Source organism: Rhinoraja longicauda, chromosome 8 (genome assembly GCF_053455715.1).
Source record: "Rhinoraja longicauda isolate Sanriku21f chromosome 8, sRhiLon1.1, whole genome shotgun sequence".
In the NCBI taxonomy this organism is placed as follows: Eukaryota; Metazoa; Chordata; class Chondrichthyes; order Rajiformes; family Arhynchobatidae; genus Rhinoraja; species Rhinoraja longicauda.
The window spans coordinates 48,758,335-48,781,172 of NC_135960.1; the positions used below are offsets into that span (position 1 = coordinate 48,758,335).

A 22,838-nucleotide genomic window follows, 5' to 3' on the forward strand; every position below is an offset into this window, starting at 1 on the left:
GTGAGAAGCAGGCTCCAAAATTATTTAAAGGATGACTACATAACCATTAAATACTTAAACATAATAGGCAAGTTTTATTGTGCACCGTCGGTCATTCACGAACAATTGCATCGATGCCGATCATTATTAGTAATAAAGCATTTGATATATTCTGTAAAAACAGGACTAACATTACGATCAGATCCTCCTATTTGAATTGCTGAAGAAATTAAATCTTATTTGCAGTAAAATTTAAGCACTCGGGTTAGTGTTGTGAAACATGAATGCATTCTCTTTTTCAAATATTATCTGCTGGACAATGGCAGTGGCTGACAACTCAGAGAGAAAGTTGTTTTATTACTGGAGGCATCGTATTAGCAAGACCCGAGCTCTCTTCTTATTCAGCAGCTGTTATTTACCATTTATGGTATTTGAATGCAGTCTGGCTGCCGGGATAATAAGCATTATGTGCCGAGCGTAACGATTTAACCCCTAGTGAACTCTCCTGTTCAGAAGAGTAAGTCAATTACTAATGGGAGCTTGAATATCCAGGATCCTGCTTAATCTTGATGATAGATATCTTAATGAAATGTTTTCCGTACTTTTTCAAACTGATTTCCATTTTAAGCTGCTTTCTGGCAGTAATGTCCCTGGATTAGCTGGAGCAAAGGAGGGCTGTTGCTCTTCGAACAGCACAGCACAGGCACGGGCTCTTCAGCCTACAAAGATGATGCCAAGATCAACTCTTGTTTGCCAGCATTTCATCCATATGATATTCCTCCATTCCCTGGACAGACACAAAATGCTGGAGTAACTCAGCGGGTCAGGCAGCACCTCTGGAGAAAAGGAATAGGTGACGTTGCAAGTCAGAACCCTTCTTCAGTCTGTAGAAGGCCACCTATTCCTTTTCTCTAGAGATGCAGCCTGAACCCGCTGAGTTACTCCAGCATTTTGTATCTATCTTCGTTATAAAACAGGATCTGCAGTTTCTTCCTTCCCTCCATTCCCTGCATGTCCATGCATCTATTAAATAATTTCTTAAACGCCACTATCATATCTGCCCCCACCACCCCTGGAAGCACATTCCAGGCACGCCACCCTTTGTGCAAAAGGACATGGCCCACACATCTCCTTTAAACTTTGTCTCTCTCATCTTAAAGATATTTGATATTTCCACCCCGAGATTACGGTTCCGACCGTCTAACCTATCTGTGCCTCGCATAATTTTATATACCTCTATCAGGTCTCCCCTCAACCTCCAACGCACCTGCGTCTGCCGAACCCTTCCCTGTAGCTAATACCCCTTAATGCAGGCATCATTCTGGTAAACCTTCTCTGCACCCTTTCCAAAAGCCTCCACATCCTTCCTGTGAATGAGTGATCAGAACTGCTAGCAATATTATGCCTATTATTATACAGCTATCTAATAATGGTAGGGAAAATTACTGTTTTTGAAAATGCAACAATGTGTACGTTTGTCATTTTGGGCGGCATTTGAGAAGTCTTTTAAATGAGCAGGTCCTCCCCTTCTTAGAATTCAAGGGAAATCCTGGAACCGATGTTTGAACACAAAGCAAAACAGAATCATATATTTCAGTAAAATATTCAGGTTTTTCAATTGCAGTAATTTGCTTTAGCTAGATTTCTGTGCTAAGAGATTCGAGTTACTTTGTGTAGTTTACTTAAGTAAATCCTCAGAAATTCTATATTGAAATATACAAACACTCTTGTTTATTTTAGACTCAATCATCAGCGCTATCCTCTAATAACAAAAGTGGGTGGCTGAAATCTTTGTAGTATTTTTCTTGGTTAATTTGGTATTTGTGTTCAAACATCTTATTGAAACATATGATTATTAAGGGATTGGACACGTCAGAGGTAGGAAACATGTTCCCAATGTTGGGGGAGCCCAGAACCAGGGGTCACAGTTTAAGAATAAGGGGGAGGCCATTTAGAACGGAGATGAGGAATAACTTTTTCAGTCAGAGAGTTATAAATCTGTGGAATTCTCTGCCTCAGAAGGCAGTGGAGGCCAATTCTCTGGATGCTTTCAAGAGAGAGCTAGATGGAGCTCTTAAAGATAGTGGAGTCAGGGGGTACGGGGAGAAGGCAGGAACGGGGTACTGATTGTGAATGATCAGCCATGATTACATTGAATGGTGGTGCTGGCTCGAAGGGCCGAAGGGCCGAATGGCCTACTCCTGCACCTATTGTCTATTGTCTATTTTTATATTCTGGATTAAATACTGTCATTCCACATTACGCTTGAAGAGGAGTGTATGCCTGGAGTTCCTACAGTGCCCTCCATAATGTTTGGGACAAAGACCAATCATTTATTTATTTGCCTCTGTACTCCACAATTTGAGATTTGTAATGGAAAAAATCACATGGGGTTAAAGTGCACATTGTCAGATGTTATTAAAGGATATTTTTATACATTTTGGTTTCACCATGTAGAAATCACAGCTATGTTTATACATAATCCCCCCCATTTCAGGGCACCATAATTTGGGACACATGGCTTCACAAGTGTTTGTAATTGCTCAGGTGTGTTTAATTGGCTCCTTCATGCAGGTATAAGAGAGCTCTCAGCACCTCGTCTTTCCATCACCTTTGGAAACTTTTATTGCTGTTTATCAACATGAGGACCAAAGTTGTGCCAATGGAACTCAAAGAAGCCTTTACGAGAAACAAGAATAAAACTGTTAGAGACATCAGCCAAACCTTAGGTTTACCAAAATCAACTGTTTGGAACATCATTAAGAAGAAAGAGAGCACTGATAAGCTTACTAATCGCAAAGGAACTCGCAGGCCAAGGAAGACCTCCACAGCTGATGACAGAAGAATTCTCTTGAGAACAAAGAAAAATCCCCAAACACCTGTCCGACAGATCAGAAACACACTTCAGGAGTCAGGTGTGGATTTGTCAATGACCACTGTCTGCAGAAGACTTCATGAACAGAAATACAGAGGCTACACTGCAAGATGCAAACCACTGGTTAGCCGCAAAAATAGGATGGCCGGGATACAGTTTGCCAAGAAGACACCCAGCAACTGGTGACGTCCATGAATTGCAGACTTCAAGCAGTCATTGTCTGCAAAGGATATGTGGACTAATGAGATGAAGATTAACTTATATCAGTGATGGCAAAAGCAAAGTATGGAGGAAAGAAGGAACTGCCCAAGATCCAAAGCATACCACCTCATCTGTGAAAGAAGGTGATGGGGGTGTTATGGCCTGGGCATGTATGGCTGCTGAAGGTACTGGCTCACTTATCTTCATTGATGATACAACTGCTGATGGTAGTATCATAATGAATTCTGAAGTGTATGGACACATCCTATCTGCTCGTTCAAACAAATGCCTCAAAACACATTGGCCGGCGGTTCATTATACAGCAAGACAATGATCCCAAATAAGTCAATCACCCGCTCTGAACCCAATTGAGCATGCCTTTTAAATGCTGAAGAGAAAATGGAAGGAGACTAGCCCCCAAAACAAGCATAAACTAAAGATGGCTGCAATACAGGCCTGGCAGAGCATCACCAGAGAAGACACCCAGCAACTGGTGATGTCCATGAATTACAGACTTCAAGCAGTCATTGCATGCAAAGGATATGCAACAAAATGCTACACATGATTTCTTTCATTTGCATGATATTGCTCTGTCCCAAACATGATGGTGCCCTGAAACGGGGGGACTATGTATAAATACTCCTGTAATTTCTACATGGTGAAACCAAAATGTATAAAAATGGCCTTTATTAAAACCTGACAATATGCACTTTAACCACATGTGTGTTTTTCTATTACAAATCTCACATTGTGGAATATAAAGGCAAATAAATAAATTATGGGTCTTTGTTCCAAACATTATGGAGGGCACTGTATTATTTGATTTATGTCAGAACCATTCAAATTCTTCTGGTGAAATATGTCATGACTAATGTGCCAGGGCGGCGGTGCAGCGGTAGAGTTGCTGCCTTACAGCGCTTGCAGTGCCGGAGATCCGGGTTCAATCCCGACTACGGGTGTACATTCTCCTCGTGACCTGCGTGGGTTTTCTCAGAGATCTTCGGTTTCTTCCCACACTCCAATAGGCGTACATGTTTGTAGGTTAATTGGCTTGGTATAAGGGTAGATTGTCCCTAGTGTGTGTAGAATAGTGTTAATGTGCAGGGATTCCTGGTCGGTGCGGACTCGGTGGGCCGAAGGGCCTGTTTCCGCGCTGTATCTCTAAACTAAAACACTAAACTAATAACCAGCCAGAGCAGAAAAAAATGACATGTCATACAAATGGAATGCACTTTCTAAGATGCAAAGTGCTGGAGTAACTCAGCAGGTCAGGCAGCATCCTTGGATAGGTGACGTTTCAGGTCCGGTCCTTCAGATGAGTAGGAAGGAATTGCAGATGCTGGTTTACACTGAAGATAGACACAAAATGCTGGACTAACTCAGCGGGTCAGGCAGCAACTCTGGAGAAAAGGAATATGTGATGTTTCAGGTCGAGACAACTTCAAAAGACAGTCTGAGGAATGGTCTCGACCCGTAACGTCACTTATTCCTTTATTCCAGAGATGCTGCCTGATCCACTGAGGTACCCTGCTTCAGATGCTGCCTGACTTGCTGAGTTACTCCAGGACTTTGCATCTGTCTTTGGTGTAAACCAGCATCTGCAGTTTCTTCCTATTACAGTTGATAAGTCGTATTGGTTACAATCAACCATCCTGATGCTTATTATTTTCTACTTAAAGTAATCCCTCATATCACTGAGCTTTCTATTTTAGATATTTCTCTGTAAGTGAGCAAAGCTTTTTTTCATCTGGTTCACGGTTTTTCTGCAACTTTTTTGTACGTTCAAATAGTTTAAGTGGAAAAGAGAGGCGTGTGTGGGGGGGAAACAAAACATGGCATGTGACACATGGATATTCTGGAGAAAGGAGAACTGATTTTTGTTTCTCTGCTGGACAAGTGATGTGGGGAATAGGGAGACAGCAGGACTTAATTGTGGCATATTGGGCATCTGGAAAAGGTAAGAGTTATCGCCATCTGCTGGGCAGCAAAACTCACAGCAAGTTATTTGCTGGGGAGACCACGTGTGTTTACTTCAGACTTTAGAGATCCAGTGCAGAAACGGGCCCTTCTGCCCACCAAGTCCACGCCGACCAGTGATCCCCACACACTAGGGACAATTTACAATTTTATCTAAGCCAATTAACCTACAAACCTGTATGTCTTTGGAGCTTGGGAGGAAACCGGAGCACCCGGAGAAAACCCACGTGGTCACAGGGGGAACGTACAAACTCCATAGCGACCGCACCCATAGTCATGATCGAACACTGGTCTCTGGCACTGTAAGGCAGCAATTCTACCACTGCACTATCGTGCCACACCTTTGTTCTTGAATATTTATGGCAAAAAGATTCTTCTTAAAGACCACCGTCTTGTACAACTACTCCGGACAATAATCATGCTTTTGTTAAGGCTCAGGCATTGCACCTAAACAAAGATCGTTTTTTCAAAACAATGTTGGTAGGAGGGAGACACGAGAGAAGTGCTGGAGAATCTCAGCAGGTCAGGCAGCATCTGCGGAGGGAAATGGGCAAGCGACATTTCAGGTCGAGACCCTCCTTCGGTCTGATTGGAATTGGGGAGGGAAAGATGGAAAAGAGTGGTGAGGGGCGGAGTGATAGGTGGATGAAGGTGACGGGTTCTGAAAAAGCGTCTGGGCCTGAAAACTCTTTTCTCCAGAGATGCTGCTTGATCTGTTGAATTACTCCAGCATTTTGTGTCTATCTTTGGTATAAACCAGCATCTGCAGTTCCTTATTATGCAGAGGAGGGGCTGTTTGGTTGGCAGATTGGTGGAGTAAATGAAAAAGGCTAGAGGTGAAAAGGAGACAAAAGGGAGTTAGATAAGGAGGAGTGAAAAGGGAGTTAGATAAGGAGAGGAGTGAAGCTGGAGGGAGGAATGTGGTTGAAAGGGGAAGAGGATGGGGAAAGGGGGAGGTAAAAGGGAAATAAGGGTCTTGAGGATGGGAGCTAAGTGTACAAAGGAGAAAGGAGAAGGGTGTTTGGAGAAAGTAGGAGAAATGGTGATTAGGGGAGGGATGGGAGCAGGTCGGAGTGATAGAAACATACTCGGGTGGGAGTGGGGAGCATGGGGAAGTAAGAGGGATGGGGGAAGAGTTGCTGTATGAAAATCGAGTGATGTACTGTTTCCAGATTGCCAGGCCTCATACAAAATTTAGAAAGATTATAGGATTGCAGAATACTGGCAGGATGCAAATGACTGGAATGAGGAAAAGACAGTTAGTTGCTGCTTTCTTAACACTCACCAGCCCTGAAGATTGTGACAGGGCTATAAAAAAAAGAAGTGGATGAAGTGGATAATGATCTTGCTATCATTAAATGCTGGAATGTCTCAGAATTGCAGAATAATTGGGACTTCACAAATCAAACCAAAATAAAGGGGTACGCACATAGTATTGGAGTAACTCAGCGAGTCAGGCAGCATCTCTGGAGGTGGCATTTCGGGTCGGGACACTTCTTTCGACTCCTGAAAAAGGGTTCCGACCCAAAATGTCAACTATTCCTTTTCTCCAGAGATGCTGCCTGTCCCGCTTAGTTACTCCAGCACTCTGTGTCTATCTTCAGGTTAAAACCAGTATCTGCAGTTCCTTCCTGTACAAAATGAAGGTATGACTGATTTTTGGTGCTGCTGCTTTGAAACAGCTGTTTAATTTGTACTTCTTAATTTGATACGTGTGTCAGATTATTTGTTGAGAGGAGAGTGAATCCATTAAAAGGACTTCTTCAAACAGATCTGGCTTTTACATCTACTTGTGAGATCTCCCATTGGAAATGACAAAGAACATGACACCAGAGTTACTTAAAGTGGGTTGCTGTCTGAAAGAGAAATGGGCAGAGTGGATGAACATTTGATGAAAATTTCACCAAGAAATATGAAAGTGTAAAAAACATTGAGTGATGTGAGGAGCTTGTGTGAACAAAATAAAATTGTTATCAGTGAGGATCCCTATTAGATCATAAACCCATAAGATATCGGAGCAGAATTAGGCCGTTTGGCATCATGGCTGATCTATTTTTCCCTCTCAACTCCATCCTCCTGCCCTCTCCCCATAACCTTTAAAGCCCTTACCAATCTCCACTTTTAAAATACCCAATGTTTAGTTTAGTTTAGTTTAGAGATACAGCATGGAAACAAGGCCCTTCGGCCCACCGAGTCTACTCCAGCCACAATCATCCATACACTAGTTCTACTCTACACACGAGGGCCAATTTACAGAAGCCAATTAAGCTACAAACCTGCACGTCTTTAAAATGTGGGAAGAAACCGGAGCACCCGGAGAAAAACCTAGCACCTGACAGCACTTGAGGTCAGGATTGAACTGGGGTCTCCGGCGCTGTAAGGCAGCAACTCTACCACTGCGCCGCTGTGCCGCCCTGATGTCTTGGTCCCAACAACCGTCTGTGGCAATGAATTCCACAGATTCATCAGCCTCCGGCTAAAGAAAATCCTCCTCAACTCCATTCTAAATTCAGTACAAACACCAGAATGTAAAACGTCCCCAATGATGTGCAGTAATGTAAAGACCACATATGAAAGTCAAGGATTGGCACTTTTTTGCCACATCCCAAATTACCATTATTAAAATCAGTGAAGTGATTTGGATTTCACAGTTACTGCCGACAGCAGACTGCTTCGGAAATCTCTACATTCTGAAATAGAATAAATTTATCAGCTTTCATTCAAACATTCCTTTGCAAAACAGGTGTGCAAACAGATTCTGAATCTCATCCAAAAAAAGCTTTTCATTAAAAATTACATTTTCATTAAAGAAAATAGGGTGAATGCACAGTCTTTTTTTCCCAGGGTAAGAGAATGAAGAATTAGAGGACATAGATTTAAGATGAGAGGAGAAAGATTTAAAAGGAACCTGAGGGGCAGCTTTTTCACACAGAGGGTGCTGGGTGTATGGAACAAGCTGCAGAAGAAGTAGCTGAGACAGGTGCATTAACAATATTTAAAAGACATTTGGACAGGTACATGGATTGGAAAGGTTTTGAGGGAGAATGTAGAAATGAGGATGGTTTACAGATGCTGGTTTACATAAGATACAAAGTGCTGGATTAATGCAATGTATCAGGCAGCATCTCTGGAGAACATGGAAAGGTTTAGAGGGATACAGGCCAAATGTAGTCATATGGGACTAGATTAGATGGGGCATCTTGGTTGGTATGGATGAGTTGGGCCGAAGGGCATTTTTCCACGAAAGTGACTTTGTCTTTCCAGCACTGGTTGATAAATGTTCCTATGATCTCTAGAAACATCCATCACTCCATATTGGGGAAGTCCTATTGTAGCCTATAATGTTGAAAGCATCGATCATAAGTTCAGATGTCATTGGAGCTGAATTAGGCCATTCGGTCCATCGAGTCTATTCTGCCATTCAATCATTGCTGAACTATCTTTCCCTCTCAACCTCATTCTTCTGCCTTCTCACCGTCACCTTTGACAACCTTACAAATCATGAACCTGTCAATCTCCGCTTAAAAAATGCCCATTGACGGCTTCCATAGCTCTTTGTGGCAATGAATTCCACAGATTCACCACCCTCTGGCTAAAGAAATTCCTCCTCATCTCCATTCTAAAGTTATGTCCTTTTATTCTGAGGCTATGGCCTCTGGTCCTAGGCTCTCCCATCACTGGAAACGTCCTCTCCACTGGAAACGTCCTCTCTGCTCCCTTACAGCGCCAGAGACCTGGGTTCGATCCTGACTCCGCTCTCTGTATGGAGTTTGCACGTTCTCCCTGTGACCATGTGGGTTTTCTCTGGGTGCTCTGAGGTTATTGAGATGTGGTGAACCTTTGAGGCCCACATGTGGATTCCTATTTGACACCTCTGGTTGGTGTTGGTCCTGACCAACAGAGTAGCTGCCCATGACTATAATTCCCTCAGTCAGTTGCTCCTCAACTCATTTCTACAATTTTGCAGAGGTCTGCTTGTTTGTTCTATACCAGTTCCAAGCTGCAGGACACAGCATCCTCGGTTTTTTAAACTAACATTGGGAGGAGCAGAAGGACTTTTAGAAGCTGCTTCAGGAAAACTTCCACCTCCTTTTCCTTCCTTTCGTCCAGTTGTGACATAGAACATGGGGGCATCATGGTGGCGCAGTGGTAGAGCTGCTTCCTTACAGCGCCACAGATCTGGGTTCAATCCTGACTATGGGATTTTACCGTTACACTGTAAGCTACCCAAGTGGAATATGAGGTGCTGTTCCTCCGGGTGGCCTCACCCAGGCAATTGAGGAGGCCCAGGACGGAAAAGTCAGCATGGGAACGGGAAGGGGAGTTAAATGGTTAGCAACCGGGAGATCCAATAGGCCTTGGTGGACTGAGCACGTGTTCGATGAAACGGTCGCCGAGTCTATGCTTGGACTCACCGATGGGCAGGAGGCCTCAGTGGGAACACCAAATGCAATAGGTTAGGTTAGAGGAGGTGCACATGAACTTCTGATTCACCCTGAAGTACTGCTGGATGGGTAAGAGGGAGGAGGATTCACCTGAAATGGCTATATAAAAGGGAAAACATCATGTGGAAAAGTGCTGGCACTCTGAGAACCCTTTGTACATATCAGAAAAGGAATCAGGCTGGAAGTAAACTGTAGCTATAAATGCACTTTCAAGAAAGGTTCAGCTGATAAATAAGATGGCTTTTCATCTCACTGGAAAAAAGTTTGCAGCTCTGATTTCAATCAGTGGGATCCGTTTGTGAAAGTTTGTACAATGAGTTCGGAAGTTAAAGCAAACAATAATTCCTAATATGGCCTCTGGAATGTCTGAGAGAAAGCTACTGTTGCAATTCAAGGACTATTGAAAATATTTTAATATTTGGTTTAATGCATAAACAAGAGAAAGATTGTAACAAAGTTCTGTTAAAAGAAAAACATTAACCAGTGGTATGCCCCCAGTAAGTTGCATATTGCATATATTTTATTAATTGTTCTTTGTCTCTCTTCATCATCATCTAAAATTTATATCTCTCGTTTCCCTTATCCCTAACCAGTCTGAAGAAGGGTCTCGACCCGAAACGTCACCCATTCCTTCTCTCCAGAGATGCTGCTTGTCCTGCTGAGTTACTCCAGCTTTTTGTGTCTATATTACAGGTTGTATCTGATTTCCAAACTTCCAGAAAATAAATTACATTTACCTTTTTCCCGAAAGGGAAAATCATTGTTTGTTACTGGCCAACAATTAACTGTAATTAAATTGGGTAGTTCAGAGATACAGCATGGAAACACCAAACACTCTCGTCTCCGTTATCTCTTGCATCTGAACATTCAGATCTGCTTCAGAAATTGAGGGCTTTTACCATTTGCATTTATGTAAAACTTTTAACTGATTTCCTCAATGAAATATTTCTGCGGATTTTTTCTCTATCATATAACTTTCAGTCTTTAGATATGCAGCGTGGTAAAAGGCTCTTCGGCCCACCAACTCCATCCTGACCAGTGATATCCTGTGCACTAGTTCTATCCTCCAAACACTGAGGACAATTTACAGAAGCCAATTTACCTAAAAAACCTGCATGTCTTTGGAGTGTGGGAGGAAACCAGAGAATTCGGAGTAAACCTACACCATCACAGGGAAAATGTACAAACTCCACACAGACAGCACCCGTAGTCAGGATCGATCCTGGGATTCTGGCGTTGTCAGGCAGCAACTCTACCGCTGCACCACTGGTAGTATTCATTGGGATTTAGAATGAGTTACTGACCATTAATTTCACTGCAGTATACAAAAGGCAGAGTGTGAAATGTTTGTCTCAATGCTTGATTTTTTGTGCAAGAATAAACTGTGCTAAATACTAAATGTTTCATTTCATAAACAATTTAGTTCAGAATTCACTGCCAAAGTGTGAGTTTCATGCACATAATGTATTTGATGTGTCAACTTGTATATAGTTTCTTGTGAGACAGAAGGGGCTATTTGACCAATTGAGTCTACAAGGCTTCCAGAGAAATCCCATTAGTGCCACTCCCCCACTCACTTCCCTGTGATCTATTTTCTCATACAGACCAACCAACTGTTCAACAATTGAGGGGCAGCACAGTGGTGCAGCGGTAGAGTTCCTGCCTTTCAGCGCCAGAAACCTGGGTTCGATCCCGACTACGGGTACTGTCTGTTCGGAGTTTGTACATTCTCTCCGTGAACTGCATGGTTTTCTTCGGGTGCTCTGATTTCTTCTCACATTCTAAAGGCGTACAGAATTGGTAAAATTGTAAATTGTTCTTACAGTGTTATTGTGCAGGACCGCTGGGCGGCGCGGACTTGGTGGGCCAAAGGACCTGTTTCCACGCTGTCTCTCCAAACTAAACTAAGCTGCACTCCTATTCTCCTGCCACTCACTACTCATTGTAGGTCATTCACAGTAACCAATTGATCGACAGCTGTATGTCATTGCGATGTGATATAGCACAGGGAGAATGTGCAAACTCCACACAGACAGCATCAGAATTGAGACTGGGTCGCGGGAGCAGCACCACCAACAGTGGCCAAAGGATGATCCAGGAACGTGTTTGGAAAAGATGCCGAGTGAATTGGCAAATATCACCCAGCAACTTGTTATTCGCAATTCACTGGGCATCTTTTGTGTACTTTCTATCAGTCAAGAATTTGCTGCATTTGCTTATTATTATTTGGCAATTAAACTCGCTGCAGGTTGCTAGGCTTGGTATTTTACTGTGGGACAAAGCTTTTGTTTCTTGACTGTCATTGAGCCACTGCAATAGAGAAAGGGAATAATGCTCGCCATAAAGTGTTGGAGTAACTCAGCAGGTCAGGCAACATTTCTGGAGAACATGGAAAGGTGATGTTTCAGGTCAGGACCCTTCTTCAGAATCCAGGGTCTGAAGAAGGGTCCCGACCTGAAACGTCACCTTTCCATGTTCTCCAGGGATGCTACCTGACCCAGAGTAATTCCAGTGTCTTTTTAAAAAATAAATCAGTATCTACAGTTCATAGTCTCTGCAAGGGAATAATGCAACTGTGTTGTTCCACTGACACACTCCATCTCTCTCTTCCACTGACACACTCCATCCCTCTCTTCCACTGACACACTCCATCTCTCTCTTCCACTGACACACTCCATCCCTCTCTTCCACTGACACACTCCATCTCTCTCTTTCATTGACACACTCCATCTCTCACTCACTGACACACTCCATCCCTCTCTTCCACTGACACACTCCATCCCTCTCTTCCACTGACACACTCCATCTCTCTCTTTCATTGACACACTCCATCTCTTTCACTTACACACTCCATCTCTCACTCACTGACACACTCCATCTCTCTTTGTCGCACTGACACACTCCATCTCTCTCTCACTGACACACTCCATCTCTCTCTCACTGACACACTCCATCTCTCTCTCACTGACACACTCCATCTCGCTCTTCCACACTGACACATTACGTCTTTCTCTCTCACTCACTGACACACTCCATCTCTCTCTCTCACTGACACTCCGTCTCTCTCTCATTGACACACTCCATCTCTCTCTCTCACTGACACTCCGTCTCTCTCTCACTGACACACTCCATCACTCTCTCTCATACTGGCACTTTCCATCACTCTGATAGCACAATAGTAATTTGTCCATTTCTGGAAGATTTTGTGTAAATAATAGTGGTAAGTTGGAGTGATGAAAGAAGCCGAACGATAAGATGATGGAGACACAAGGAATTGCAGATGCTGGTTTGCAGGAAAAAACCACACAAAGTACTAGAGTATCTCGGAGGGTCATGCAGCATCTCTGGAAGACATAGCCAGGCGACGTTTTGGGTCGGGACCCTTCTTCAGACAAGAGGGAATAAAGATGAGGCAATGAGGGCTCAGGAATTAAAAGTTATTGAAGAGCATGTGAGCTGCCTCGGATATAGATCAGAAGAGACTGGGCAAGGGGGGGGGGGTGGAAACAAGATAGATTCAAGGTATTTGAAGAGGAGTTCAGTGGGGCAGGAGCAGACAGAAACAATGGATCTGCCAGGGCAGTCCTCCAAAGATAATAAAATGATGGTAATTTTACTCTTACACAAAATAACAATAACTGGGTAAGAGATTCATACGATATTATTTTTTTTCCACAGCAAGTAGATTTGTAAAGCTCCCCTTACCTTTCACCGTCACTTTGGCAGAGCAAGATACTGTTCCCAATTTGTTCTCTGCCACGCAGGTATAAACAGCATCATCTTCTGGCAAAGCATCCAGCACGGATAACTTCGCTATGCCATCTTTAAAAGTGTTGTGTGCGTACTGGAACGGTTTGTCTGTGGATGAAAGAGAGGAATTTGAAACCGTCAAACAAATCGACCTTAAGAATGACTACATCTTGATGATGATGATACTTTATAGTCACTTGTAACTTTGCACAGTGAACTTCTTTGTTTTTGCCAACAAAGTACACAAAAGAGTTGCCACAAAGGCACAGACATAGTTACAAAAAGTAAAAGAGACTGTTTATCCCATCTATTCCTCTCATAATTTTATATAATTCTATCAGGTCTCCTCTAAACCTCTGACGCTTCAAAGGAAATAACCAATGTTTATTCAACTTCTCTTTATAGCTAATACCCTCTAATGCAGGCAGCATTCTGGTGAACCTCTTCTGCACCCTCTCAAATCTCCACATGCTTCCTGCAACACAATGACAGGACCAGAGGGAGTGACTGCATGCACCCAGACAAGTGAAGAGTGTTCCATCACATTAGGGGTGTCAGAATTTAATTACAGGTCCACCACCGACTTTCCAGCAAACAGTGGACCGACCGGCACCTCCTTTGATCCGGACAAAATTATGAGAGTGCACATGATATCCCCCCCCCCCACCCACCCCCAGAAGTCCCCCCAAAAATGTGGCGCTTTGGCTGGGTGAGGGGGCCGATCTCTACCTCATCAGAACTTCGCTGATTGGCGGGTCGAATTTGTCCTCTGCGGCCTGGGCTCTGGAACATCAGCCTGGCTAGAGCCGGCAGATCCCTTCCCATAGCCGAATTCAGATGCCCTTCCCCCACCCCCACTCCCCACCCCCAAGGCAATGACCTTTGTTGGTGTGGCAAAATGGATAATACGGCAAGGCTCTGGGTGCTGTGAAATCTGTGGTGGACCCATACATTCTTCCAGTTACAGAGGCCCGTTCTGTTAAGATGTATAGGTTGAGAGAGATAAGGGGCCAAATGCGGGCTGGAATAAATGGGGCATCATGGGCAAGTTGGGTCAAAGGCCCTGTTTCCATAATGTATGTCTCCATGACTCTACTTCACTTTCACAAGCTCATTTGATCTCTCAGGATTTCCAAGAAACCAGTACAATTAACTTTGCGTCAAACCTCAAAGCATCTGACTGCCGCTGCCTCAGAGAGATGATTTCTACTGGGCAGCTGCACTCCAGTTGACTCGTATGCAGCCGGTTAGATTATACCTTAACGTATGAGTAAGCATGAGATCTCTACTCTTCCTGGCAAATATTCAGAGGACCCAGAAATACACAAGAGTTGTAATATCCTGCTCAGGGCACCAGATTTTTTTGTTTAGTTTAGAGTTACAGCTTGGAAACAGGAAACTTGGCCCACCAAGTCCAAGATGACTAACAATCAACCATACACTAGTTCTACGTTATCCCACTTTCGCATCCAACACACCAGGGACAATTTATGGAAGCAAATTAATCTACAAACCTGCACATCTTGAGTTGAGCTGAGTTTAGTTTATTGTCACTTGTGCTGAGGTACAGAGAAAAGCTTTTGTGCATGCTAACCAGTCAGCGGAAAGACAATACATGATTACACTTGAGCCATCTACAATGTACAGATACATTATAAAGGGAATAAAGTGAATAACGTTTAGTACAAGAATTTCGTGTAATGTACAATAAAGTCCAATCAAAGATAGTGGAGGGTCTCCAATGAGGTAGATAGTAGCTCAGGACTGCTGTCTAGTAGTTGGTAGGATGGTTCAGTTGAGTGATAACAGCTTTGGGATGTGGGAAGAAGGCGGAGCACCTGGATGAAACCCATGTGGTCACAGGGAGAACGTGCAAACTCCACACAGACAGCACATGAGGTAAAAATCGAATCTGGGTCTCTGATGCTGTGAGGCAGCAGCTCCAAGTGTACACCACTGTGCCACCCCATACTTAGGAATCGTCTCCCGAAATCTATCAACTAAGCATGAAAGACCAAGGATTTCATTATCCGCTCTGACTTCACATTCCTATACCCTTGAAATGGGAGATTATTTCCGTTTTAATACTATCTGGCTTTTTTGTTACTTCTTAATTTCCCTTTCGATTGACCTCAGCTGCAACAGGCTGGTGGCCCAGTGGAAGTTGTTCTTTAACCTTTCCGTCTATTAAAAAGATTCCTTAAAGCTGGGGCTTTGCAGGGTATGCTTATAAAACCATTTTGTATTCTTGTTTGTATCTCATAGTCATAGAGTCATAGAGTCCTACAGCACAGAAAGAGGCCCTTTGGCCCATTGTGTCCGTGCCGTCCGTTACCAAACACAGTCTAATTTTAATCCCATTTTCCCGCATTTGGACCGTAGCCCTGAATGTTGTAGCATTTCAAGTGCCCATCCAAATGCCTCTTAAACGTTGTGAGTGTTCCCGCCTCCACCACCACCCCAGGCAGTGAGTTCCAGACTCCAACCACCCTCTGGGTGAAAAAGTTATTTCTCACATCCCCCCGAAACCTCCCTCCCCTTAACCTGTATCTATGTCCCCTCGTTGTTGAACCTTCCACCAGTGGAAGAAGTTCCCCGCCATCTACCTTATCTATGCCCCTCATGATCTTGTACACCTCGATCTGTAAACAATTTCATCTGCTATTTATAATGCCTGTCTGTGCTCTCCGCGTCCAAACACACCATCCAACTGGCATCTCGAACTGGCATTAATCTGAAAGAAAATCCTTGCACTGACTTATAGCACTGTCAAACTTACTTTAGGCAGGGTCTATTACTTCAAGAAGGAATTCACAGAACATAGAACAGTACAGAAGATAGACACAAAAATGCTGGAGTAACTCAACGGGTCAGACAGCACCTCTGGAGAAAGGAAATAGGCGACATTTTGTGTCGAAACCTTTCTTCAGACTGAAAGAAAGAAAGGCCAGAACAAAATAGGGTCGGCACCAGATAACCTCGGGAAAGGTGGAGTCCATAATAGCCTGTTGTTGGCTGGGAAAGATGTGCTAACGACAAAGATACAAGGATGCAAACTGGAACTAGTAGGATGACTCGGGTGGGGGAGGGAGGGGAGGGGGGGGGGGGGGGGGGAAGGGGGAAATAATGTTAGAGTTACTTGAAATACGTCCATACCACTTGGTTGTAAGCAGCCCAAGCAAAATATGAGGTACTGTTCTTCCAATTTGGCCTCACTTTGACAGTGGAGGAGGCCCAGGAAAAGAAAGGTCAGTATTTGGAATGGGAAGCAGAGTTAAAATGTATGGCAACCAGGAGATCGTGTAGGCCAAACGCAGACTGAGCGTAAGTGCTCAGCGAAACGATTCGGTATAAACCAGCATCTGCATTTTCCTCGTACACTTGGAACAGTACAGGATAGAAACAGGCCCTTCGGCCCACAATGCTCGTGCCAAACATAATGCCAAGTTAAACTGATCTTCTCTGCCTGCACGTGATCAACATCCCTCCATTCTCTGACTGTCCTTGTGCTTATCCAGAAGCCTCTTCAACCCCACTATAGGATCTACCTCCACCACCACCCCTGCTGCATGTTCCAGGCATCTACCACCCACTTATTAAAAAAAACCTGATCCACAAATCTTCTTTAAACTTTGCCCTTCTCACCTTAAAGCTATGCCCTCTAGTCTTTGACATTACCAGCCTGGGAAAAAGGTTCATGTGACTTGAACTAAAATGGAAAATTTCCTGGTGGTGTCTCGGGGGAAAGGAATTTAGGGAACTTCAAAGCAGGTCGAACTTAAACAAGTTTTCAAGTTATATTTGAAAGTAAATGTCTTTTCCGTTGTGTTTGCGTGTGGCCCACTCAAGTTCCAATGAACATGTGGAAGAGGACCAAGCTGCAAATAACATGCATCCTGAAAAAATACTTTTATTGCAACAGAGCAAAATCAAACCACAGGGCAAAATTAAGTATTAGATTAGTTTCATGTTGCTAAGATTGAGTAATGTATTTCAAGGTCACGAGGGACAGGCTTCATCAATGGTGCAGCCTAACTGCAGAGATGGGTTTTGGAAGTACATGATTCAGATGTGTTTGATTTAGTATAAAGCACGAAGGCCTTGCTCTTGCTGCACTGATACCAGCAATGCTGTCAACACTCAAAGAGTCATACAGCACAGAAATAGGCCCTTCTGCCCAATTTGCCCATGCTGACCAACATGCCACTTCTACACTAGTGTGTAGAGAGTGGATGTGAAAGTGGGATAACACAGAACTAGTGTGAACGGGTGATTGAGAGTAGGCGTAATCTCAGTCGGCCTGTTTCCATGCGGAATCTCTAAATTAAACTAAACTAAACTTATATAAGACTCAGGGGGGCTTGGCTAAAAGTAGCTCGATTACTGCCAGGACTGGGAGAGTGGAAACAAGTCATGGGAGCTAAACCTGCCTGAGTTTCGTCTCACGTGTTAAAATTGAGACTTTCATTTAAACTAACATCTTCCTCCAGATTTCTTCCAAGATAACAGTGCTGTTAACCTTCAGTTCTGGTATGTGTAGCTTTTTAAGAATCCAATCATTTTTATATAAAGCATAAAACACATGATAAGGGTGAATTATATCAGTGTTTAACACATAATCCATTGTTCAGAATGATAAAAAACAGGGAGAGAACATCAGCTGTTAGTATCTCAAATCCCAAAACCACAGGGTTGGCATTTAAATCTTATCTTTTAAAAGAATACTAACCCAATCAGCTTCCGGATACTGCAATCATATATTAAATGATTTCTGTGTGCAGGCCTCAAAAAAAAAACTTCCTGGCAACACATTCCAGCTGCTGTTCACAGTATCCCAATACGGAAAAGCTTCCTGACATCTGTATTAAATTTAACTCGCAGAATCTTTAACCTGTGCCCTTTTGTCCTAATTTTTTTAAATACATTCAAAAGTGGCAACTTTGTTATGTCTCCACTGAGACATCCCTGTGCAAGGAATAGGATTCCTACTTTATCATGTGCTTACACAGGAACTTCACTCTGAACGTTTAAAAATGATAAATCGTTAACGTAAGTTAATACATTCTACTGTGGAGTGCCATGCTGACGGAAGAAAAATAGTCTCCATGAATAGTATAGAAAGGATGAAATAGGCAACATCAATGCTTTTTTACTTCAGTTCAATTTCGAGATACAGCGAACCGAGTCCACAGCAACCAGCAATCCCCGTAGACAAGCACTATCCTAAACATTAGGGATAATTTACAATTTTTACCAAAAACAATTGACCTACAAACCTGTACGTCTTTAAAATGTGGGAGGAAACCGGAGCACCCGGAGAAAACCCACAGCAAACCCCAATGTTCTTTTACACAGAGTGTGGGGAATCGAGAACCGGGGGCATAGGCTTAAGGTGAGGGGGCAAAGATTTCACGGGAACCTTAGGGGTAACTTTTTCACACAAAGGGTGGTGGGTGTATGGAACGAGCTGCTGGAGGAGGTAGAGGTGCTCCTCAACTTCCGAAGGGGTTCCGTTCCGAGAAACCCATCGGAAACCGAAAGTATTGTAAGTCGAAATGCATTGAATACAACGCGATCACGTGGCCGGATGCGAATGGCGGCTCGCTAAGGGTTGCTGAAGTGGCGGCGCCTAACGGCTGCGGCTCGCTAGCAGTCTGTTCGTCTTTTTTCCTTTTTTTTTTTTTGTGTGTCGGTGTTGGGATGTTTTTTGGTTTTTTTTGGTTGTGTATGTGTGGGGGGTGGCGGTGTGGGTGGGGGGGTGGTGGTGTGGGTGGGGGGACGGGGGAAACCTTTCTCTTTTAGGTCTCTTCCTCACGGCGCGGGGTGCGGCTCGGCCGCGGGGCCTTCCATCGCCCGGTGCGGCTCGGCCGCGGGACCTAACATCGCCCGGTGAGGCTCGGCTGCTGGACTTAACAGTGCCCGGTGCGGCTTGGCCGCGGGGCCTTCCATCGTCCGGTTGGGCTCGGCCGCGGGACCTAACATCGCCCGGTGCGGCTCAGCCGCGGGACCTAACATCGCCCGGTGCGGCTCGGCCGCTGGACTTAACAGTGCCCGGTGCGACTTGGCCGCGGGGCCTAACATCGCCCGGCGCGGCTCGGCCGCGGGACTTAGCTGCGCACGGCTCGGCCGCGGGGCCTTCCATCGCCCGGCTCGGCCGCGAGACGTTTCAGCGCCCGGTGCGACTCGGCCGCGGGGACTTCCATCCCCTTGCGGGGACTGTGCGGGTCGGTCGGGGACGAGCTGTCTGTCCGTGGGCGTGGGGAAGAGAGTGGAAGTTTTGTTGCCTCCATCACAGTGAGGGGGTGTTTGGAGTCACTGTGATGGATGTTTGTGTTGGGGTCATGTGTCTTGTGTTCTTTTTCTTTTTTGTGTGACTGCTATGTAGTTTCGTTCGGTACCTTGGTACCGAATGACAAATAAAGCTCTGTTGAACTGTTGAACTGTTTGCACCATCGCAAAGTCGAACTATCGCAAGTCAAAACATCGTAAGCCAGGGAGCACCTGCAGTTGAGGAGGTACTATCACAACATTTAAGACAGTTACATGGATACGATAGGTTTGGAGGAATATGCGCCAAATACAGGCAGGCAGGACTCATGTAGATGAGACTTGTTGGTCAGCATGGGCAAGTTGGGCCGAAGGGCCTGCTTCCATGCTGCCTGACTCTATACCTACGCGGAGGAACAAGCGAATAAAACACAACACAACCAGATTACAAGACAGAGATAATCATGCTCAAAGTGGCACAGTGGCACAGCTGGTAGAGCCCGCTGCCTCACAGTGCCAGAAACCTGGGTTTGACTCTGACCTTGAGTGCTCTTTGTGTGGATTTTGCATGTTCTCCCTGTGACTGTGTGGGTTTCTTCCAAGTGCTCCTGTTTTCTCCCACATCCCAAAGACGTGCATGGTTTGTAGCTTAATTGGCCTCTGTAAATTGCCCCTGGTGTGTAGGGAGTGGATGTGAGTGGAATAGCATAGAACTAGTGTGAACTTGGTGATCAATGGTCCGCATGGACTCGATGGGCTGAAGGGCCTGTTTCCATGCTGTATCTTTCAATCAATCATTCAAACCACTCAGTATCTCAAGAAAATGGAGACACCTTCTGGCAGCACTTTAGAACTACAGCTTTGCGAACAAATTCTACCAATCAATTTCTGTAGTAAAGGGCAACCTAGTTGAGTTTAGTTTAGTTTAGAGATACAGAGCGGAAACAGCCCCTTCTGCACACCAAATCTGCGCTGACCAGCGACCCCAGCACACTAACACTTTCCTACACTCACTAGGGATAAATTATAATTGTACCAAGTCAATTAACCTACAAACCTGTATGTCTTTGGAGTGTGCGAGGAAACCAAAGATCCCGGAGAAAACTCACGCAGGTCACGGGGAGAACGTACAAACTCCAGCAAACTACTGCCAGCACTCGTGGTCAGAATCAAACCCGGGTGTCTGATGCTGCAAGGCTGTAACTCTACCACTGTGCCACCGTGCTGCATTCTCCACCAAAAGTTTACAAAAGCTAGTGCCCTTGTCGTTAAGGATTTAAAATCAAAACACATGGTTCATTATTGCCTGAAAACCAAAAAGATAAAATACAACAAAAGCACAACATTTTGTTTTGATTTGTTTGTTGTTCAAATTTCCAATTGAATTTCCTGTGAATTTATCAGGGAAATCTCAATCAAAGGAACTCTGATTACAACCTCAAAGTAAAACTAACAACATGCTCGGATTGTGGCAGTGTGTACAGGAAGACTTATGACTTTCATCATGTGATATGGAAGGAGAGAATGATCAGCCGGTTAAGACTCTGTGTTCAGGCATTAGTGATCTATTTGCAAATATGGAAAGTAATCATTTAAAACTTTATAATTTGCAATGCAAAGAAAGAGATCATATGTTTTCTTCAACAGAATGCAATCATTAAAATTTATTTCTGATTAAACATTCCAAATTTGCTCACTGCAGTCAAAAAGTTAAAAGATTTTTTTTACAATGTTTAGATCGTCAAAAGATTTGAGACACAATATTTTGGAATTATCCTAATTTATGGTGCAGAGGTAGGACCATCTGGTGTACCAGAGGAAGTTTATGAGAATGATTGGGTTAGCGTATGAGGAGCGTTTGATGGGGGGGGGACTCATTGAAACCTACTGGATAATAAAAGGTGTGGATAGAATGGATGTGGAAAGGATGTTTCCACTAGTGGGAGAGTCGAGGGACAGAGGCCACAGCCTCAGAATAAAAGGACATACCTTTAGTAAGCGGATGAGGGGGGATTTCTGTAGTCAGAGGGCGGTGGAATCTGTGGAATTCATTGCCACAGAAGCTGTGGAGGCCAAGACATTGGGCATTTTTAAGGCAGAGATTGATAGGATCTTGATTAGTAAGGGCGTCAAAGGTTACGGGGAGAAGGCTGGAGAATGGGGCTGAGGGAAAAATAGATCAGCTATGATTAAACAGCGGAGAAGACGAGATGGGCCAAATGGCCTAATTTTGCTCCTATGTCTTTTAATGTCTTAAGATCTAAATTGAATATTTGAGAACTATCTGCCAATTTGTTGTAACAGTGACTGACACAAAGTCAGGTTGTTTTACTGCAACAAAGACCTGTAATCAGACAACCCAATGATTCATAGAGGAATAAGGTAGCCTCAACACAATCTCAACCGAAAATTGTGTTTTTTTTAATCTTTGAACTTTAAACTAGGAATTGAAAGTTTGCAAAACTACTACATTGAAGCTATTGGCATGTAAAATATTTCTCTTACCATTGACAAGCCAAGTAACGTGAGGCTGAGGTTTACCCTCCACCAAGCACTCCAGCACAAAATCCTGCCCTTCACTCACGGTGAAATCTTTCAGTTTGCTGGTGAACGCAGGAGGCAACTCCTTGCCCTTGGAACCTTGACATGATTGGTCAAAAATAACCCATCATTAATATGTGCAAACGCTTTTGCATATCCATTGCACATAAATTGTTGATGCAAATAACATTGGATAACATCTATACGTATTACATTCCTTAGCTCTTACAAAGCAGGGTGCACCTTTTAAACTATTTAATAAGTTCATAAGTCAGAGGAGCAGAAGTAGGCCATTCAACCCATCTACACCACCATTCAATAATTTTTGATCTGTCTTTCCCTCTCAACCCCATTCTCCTTCCTTCTCCCCATCATCTTTGACACCCGTACTAATCAAGTATCTGTCAATCTCCTCCTTAAATGCTCTTCAAAGTTGCACTGTCATCTAAATGTATTGCAATATTATCAAAAGGTATCATCAGCAGCAATTTCTAGGTTGTGTCTTTGCCCATCTGAACCATGAAGATCAGTGAGTTAGTTCAGACAGCTCATATATTAATTGATTTGACCAGTGCTGGTATAGTAAAGGCTATAATAGAAACTAAGAGCATTAGTAAAAGCATTAGTAAAATAGCAATCAATAAGCAACTGGTTGATTGTTTCCATTAGCATTCCAAACATTTAAATAGATATCATAGTACCAAAACTGAAGGATGCAGTCATCAGATTGAAGTGGGAAATGTTTGAAAACATTTCAAACAGCAGAGTGGTGCAGCGGTAGAGTTGCTGCTTTACAGCGCCAG

General features: G+C 43.8%; 1 protein-coding gene across 1 annotated transcript in view; it reads right to left on the reverse strand.

Annotated features, from left to right (window-relative positions):
• The window catches only part of LOC144595939 (myosin light chain kinase, smooth muscle-like), a 237,239-nt gene that overhangs the window by 92,152 nt on the left and 122,249 nt on the right, over window positions 1-22,838 (reverse strand). The window contains exons 11-12 of the mRNA XM_078403888.1: window positions 22,000-22,134; window positions 13,183-13,335 (exon numbers count right to left, since the gene is read on the reverse strand). Of these exons, the coding sequence (XP_078260014.1) occupies window positions 13,183-13,335; window positions 22,000-22,134 (288 nt within the window). The remainder of the gene's footprint in view (window positions 1-13,182; window positions 13,336-21,999; window positions 22,135-22,838) is intronic.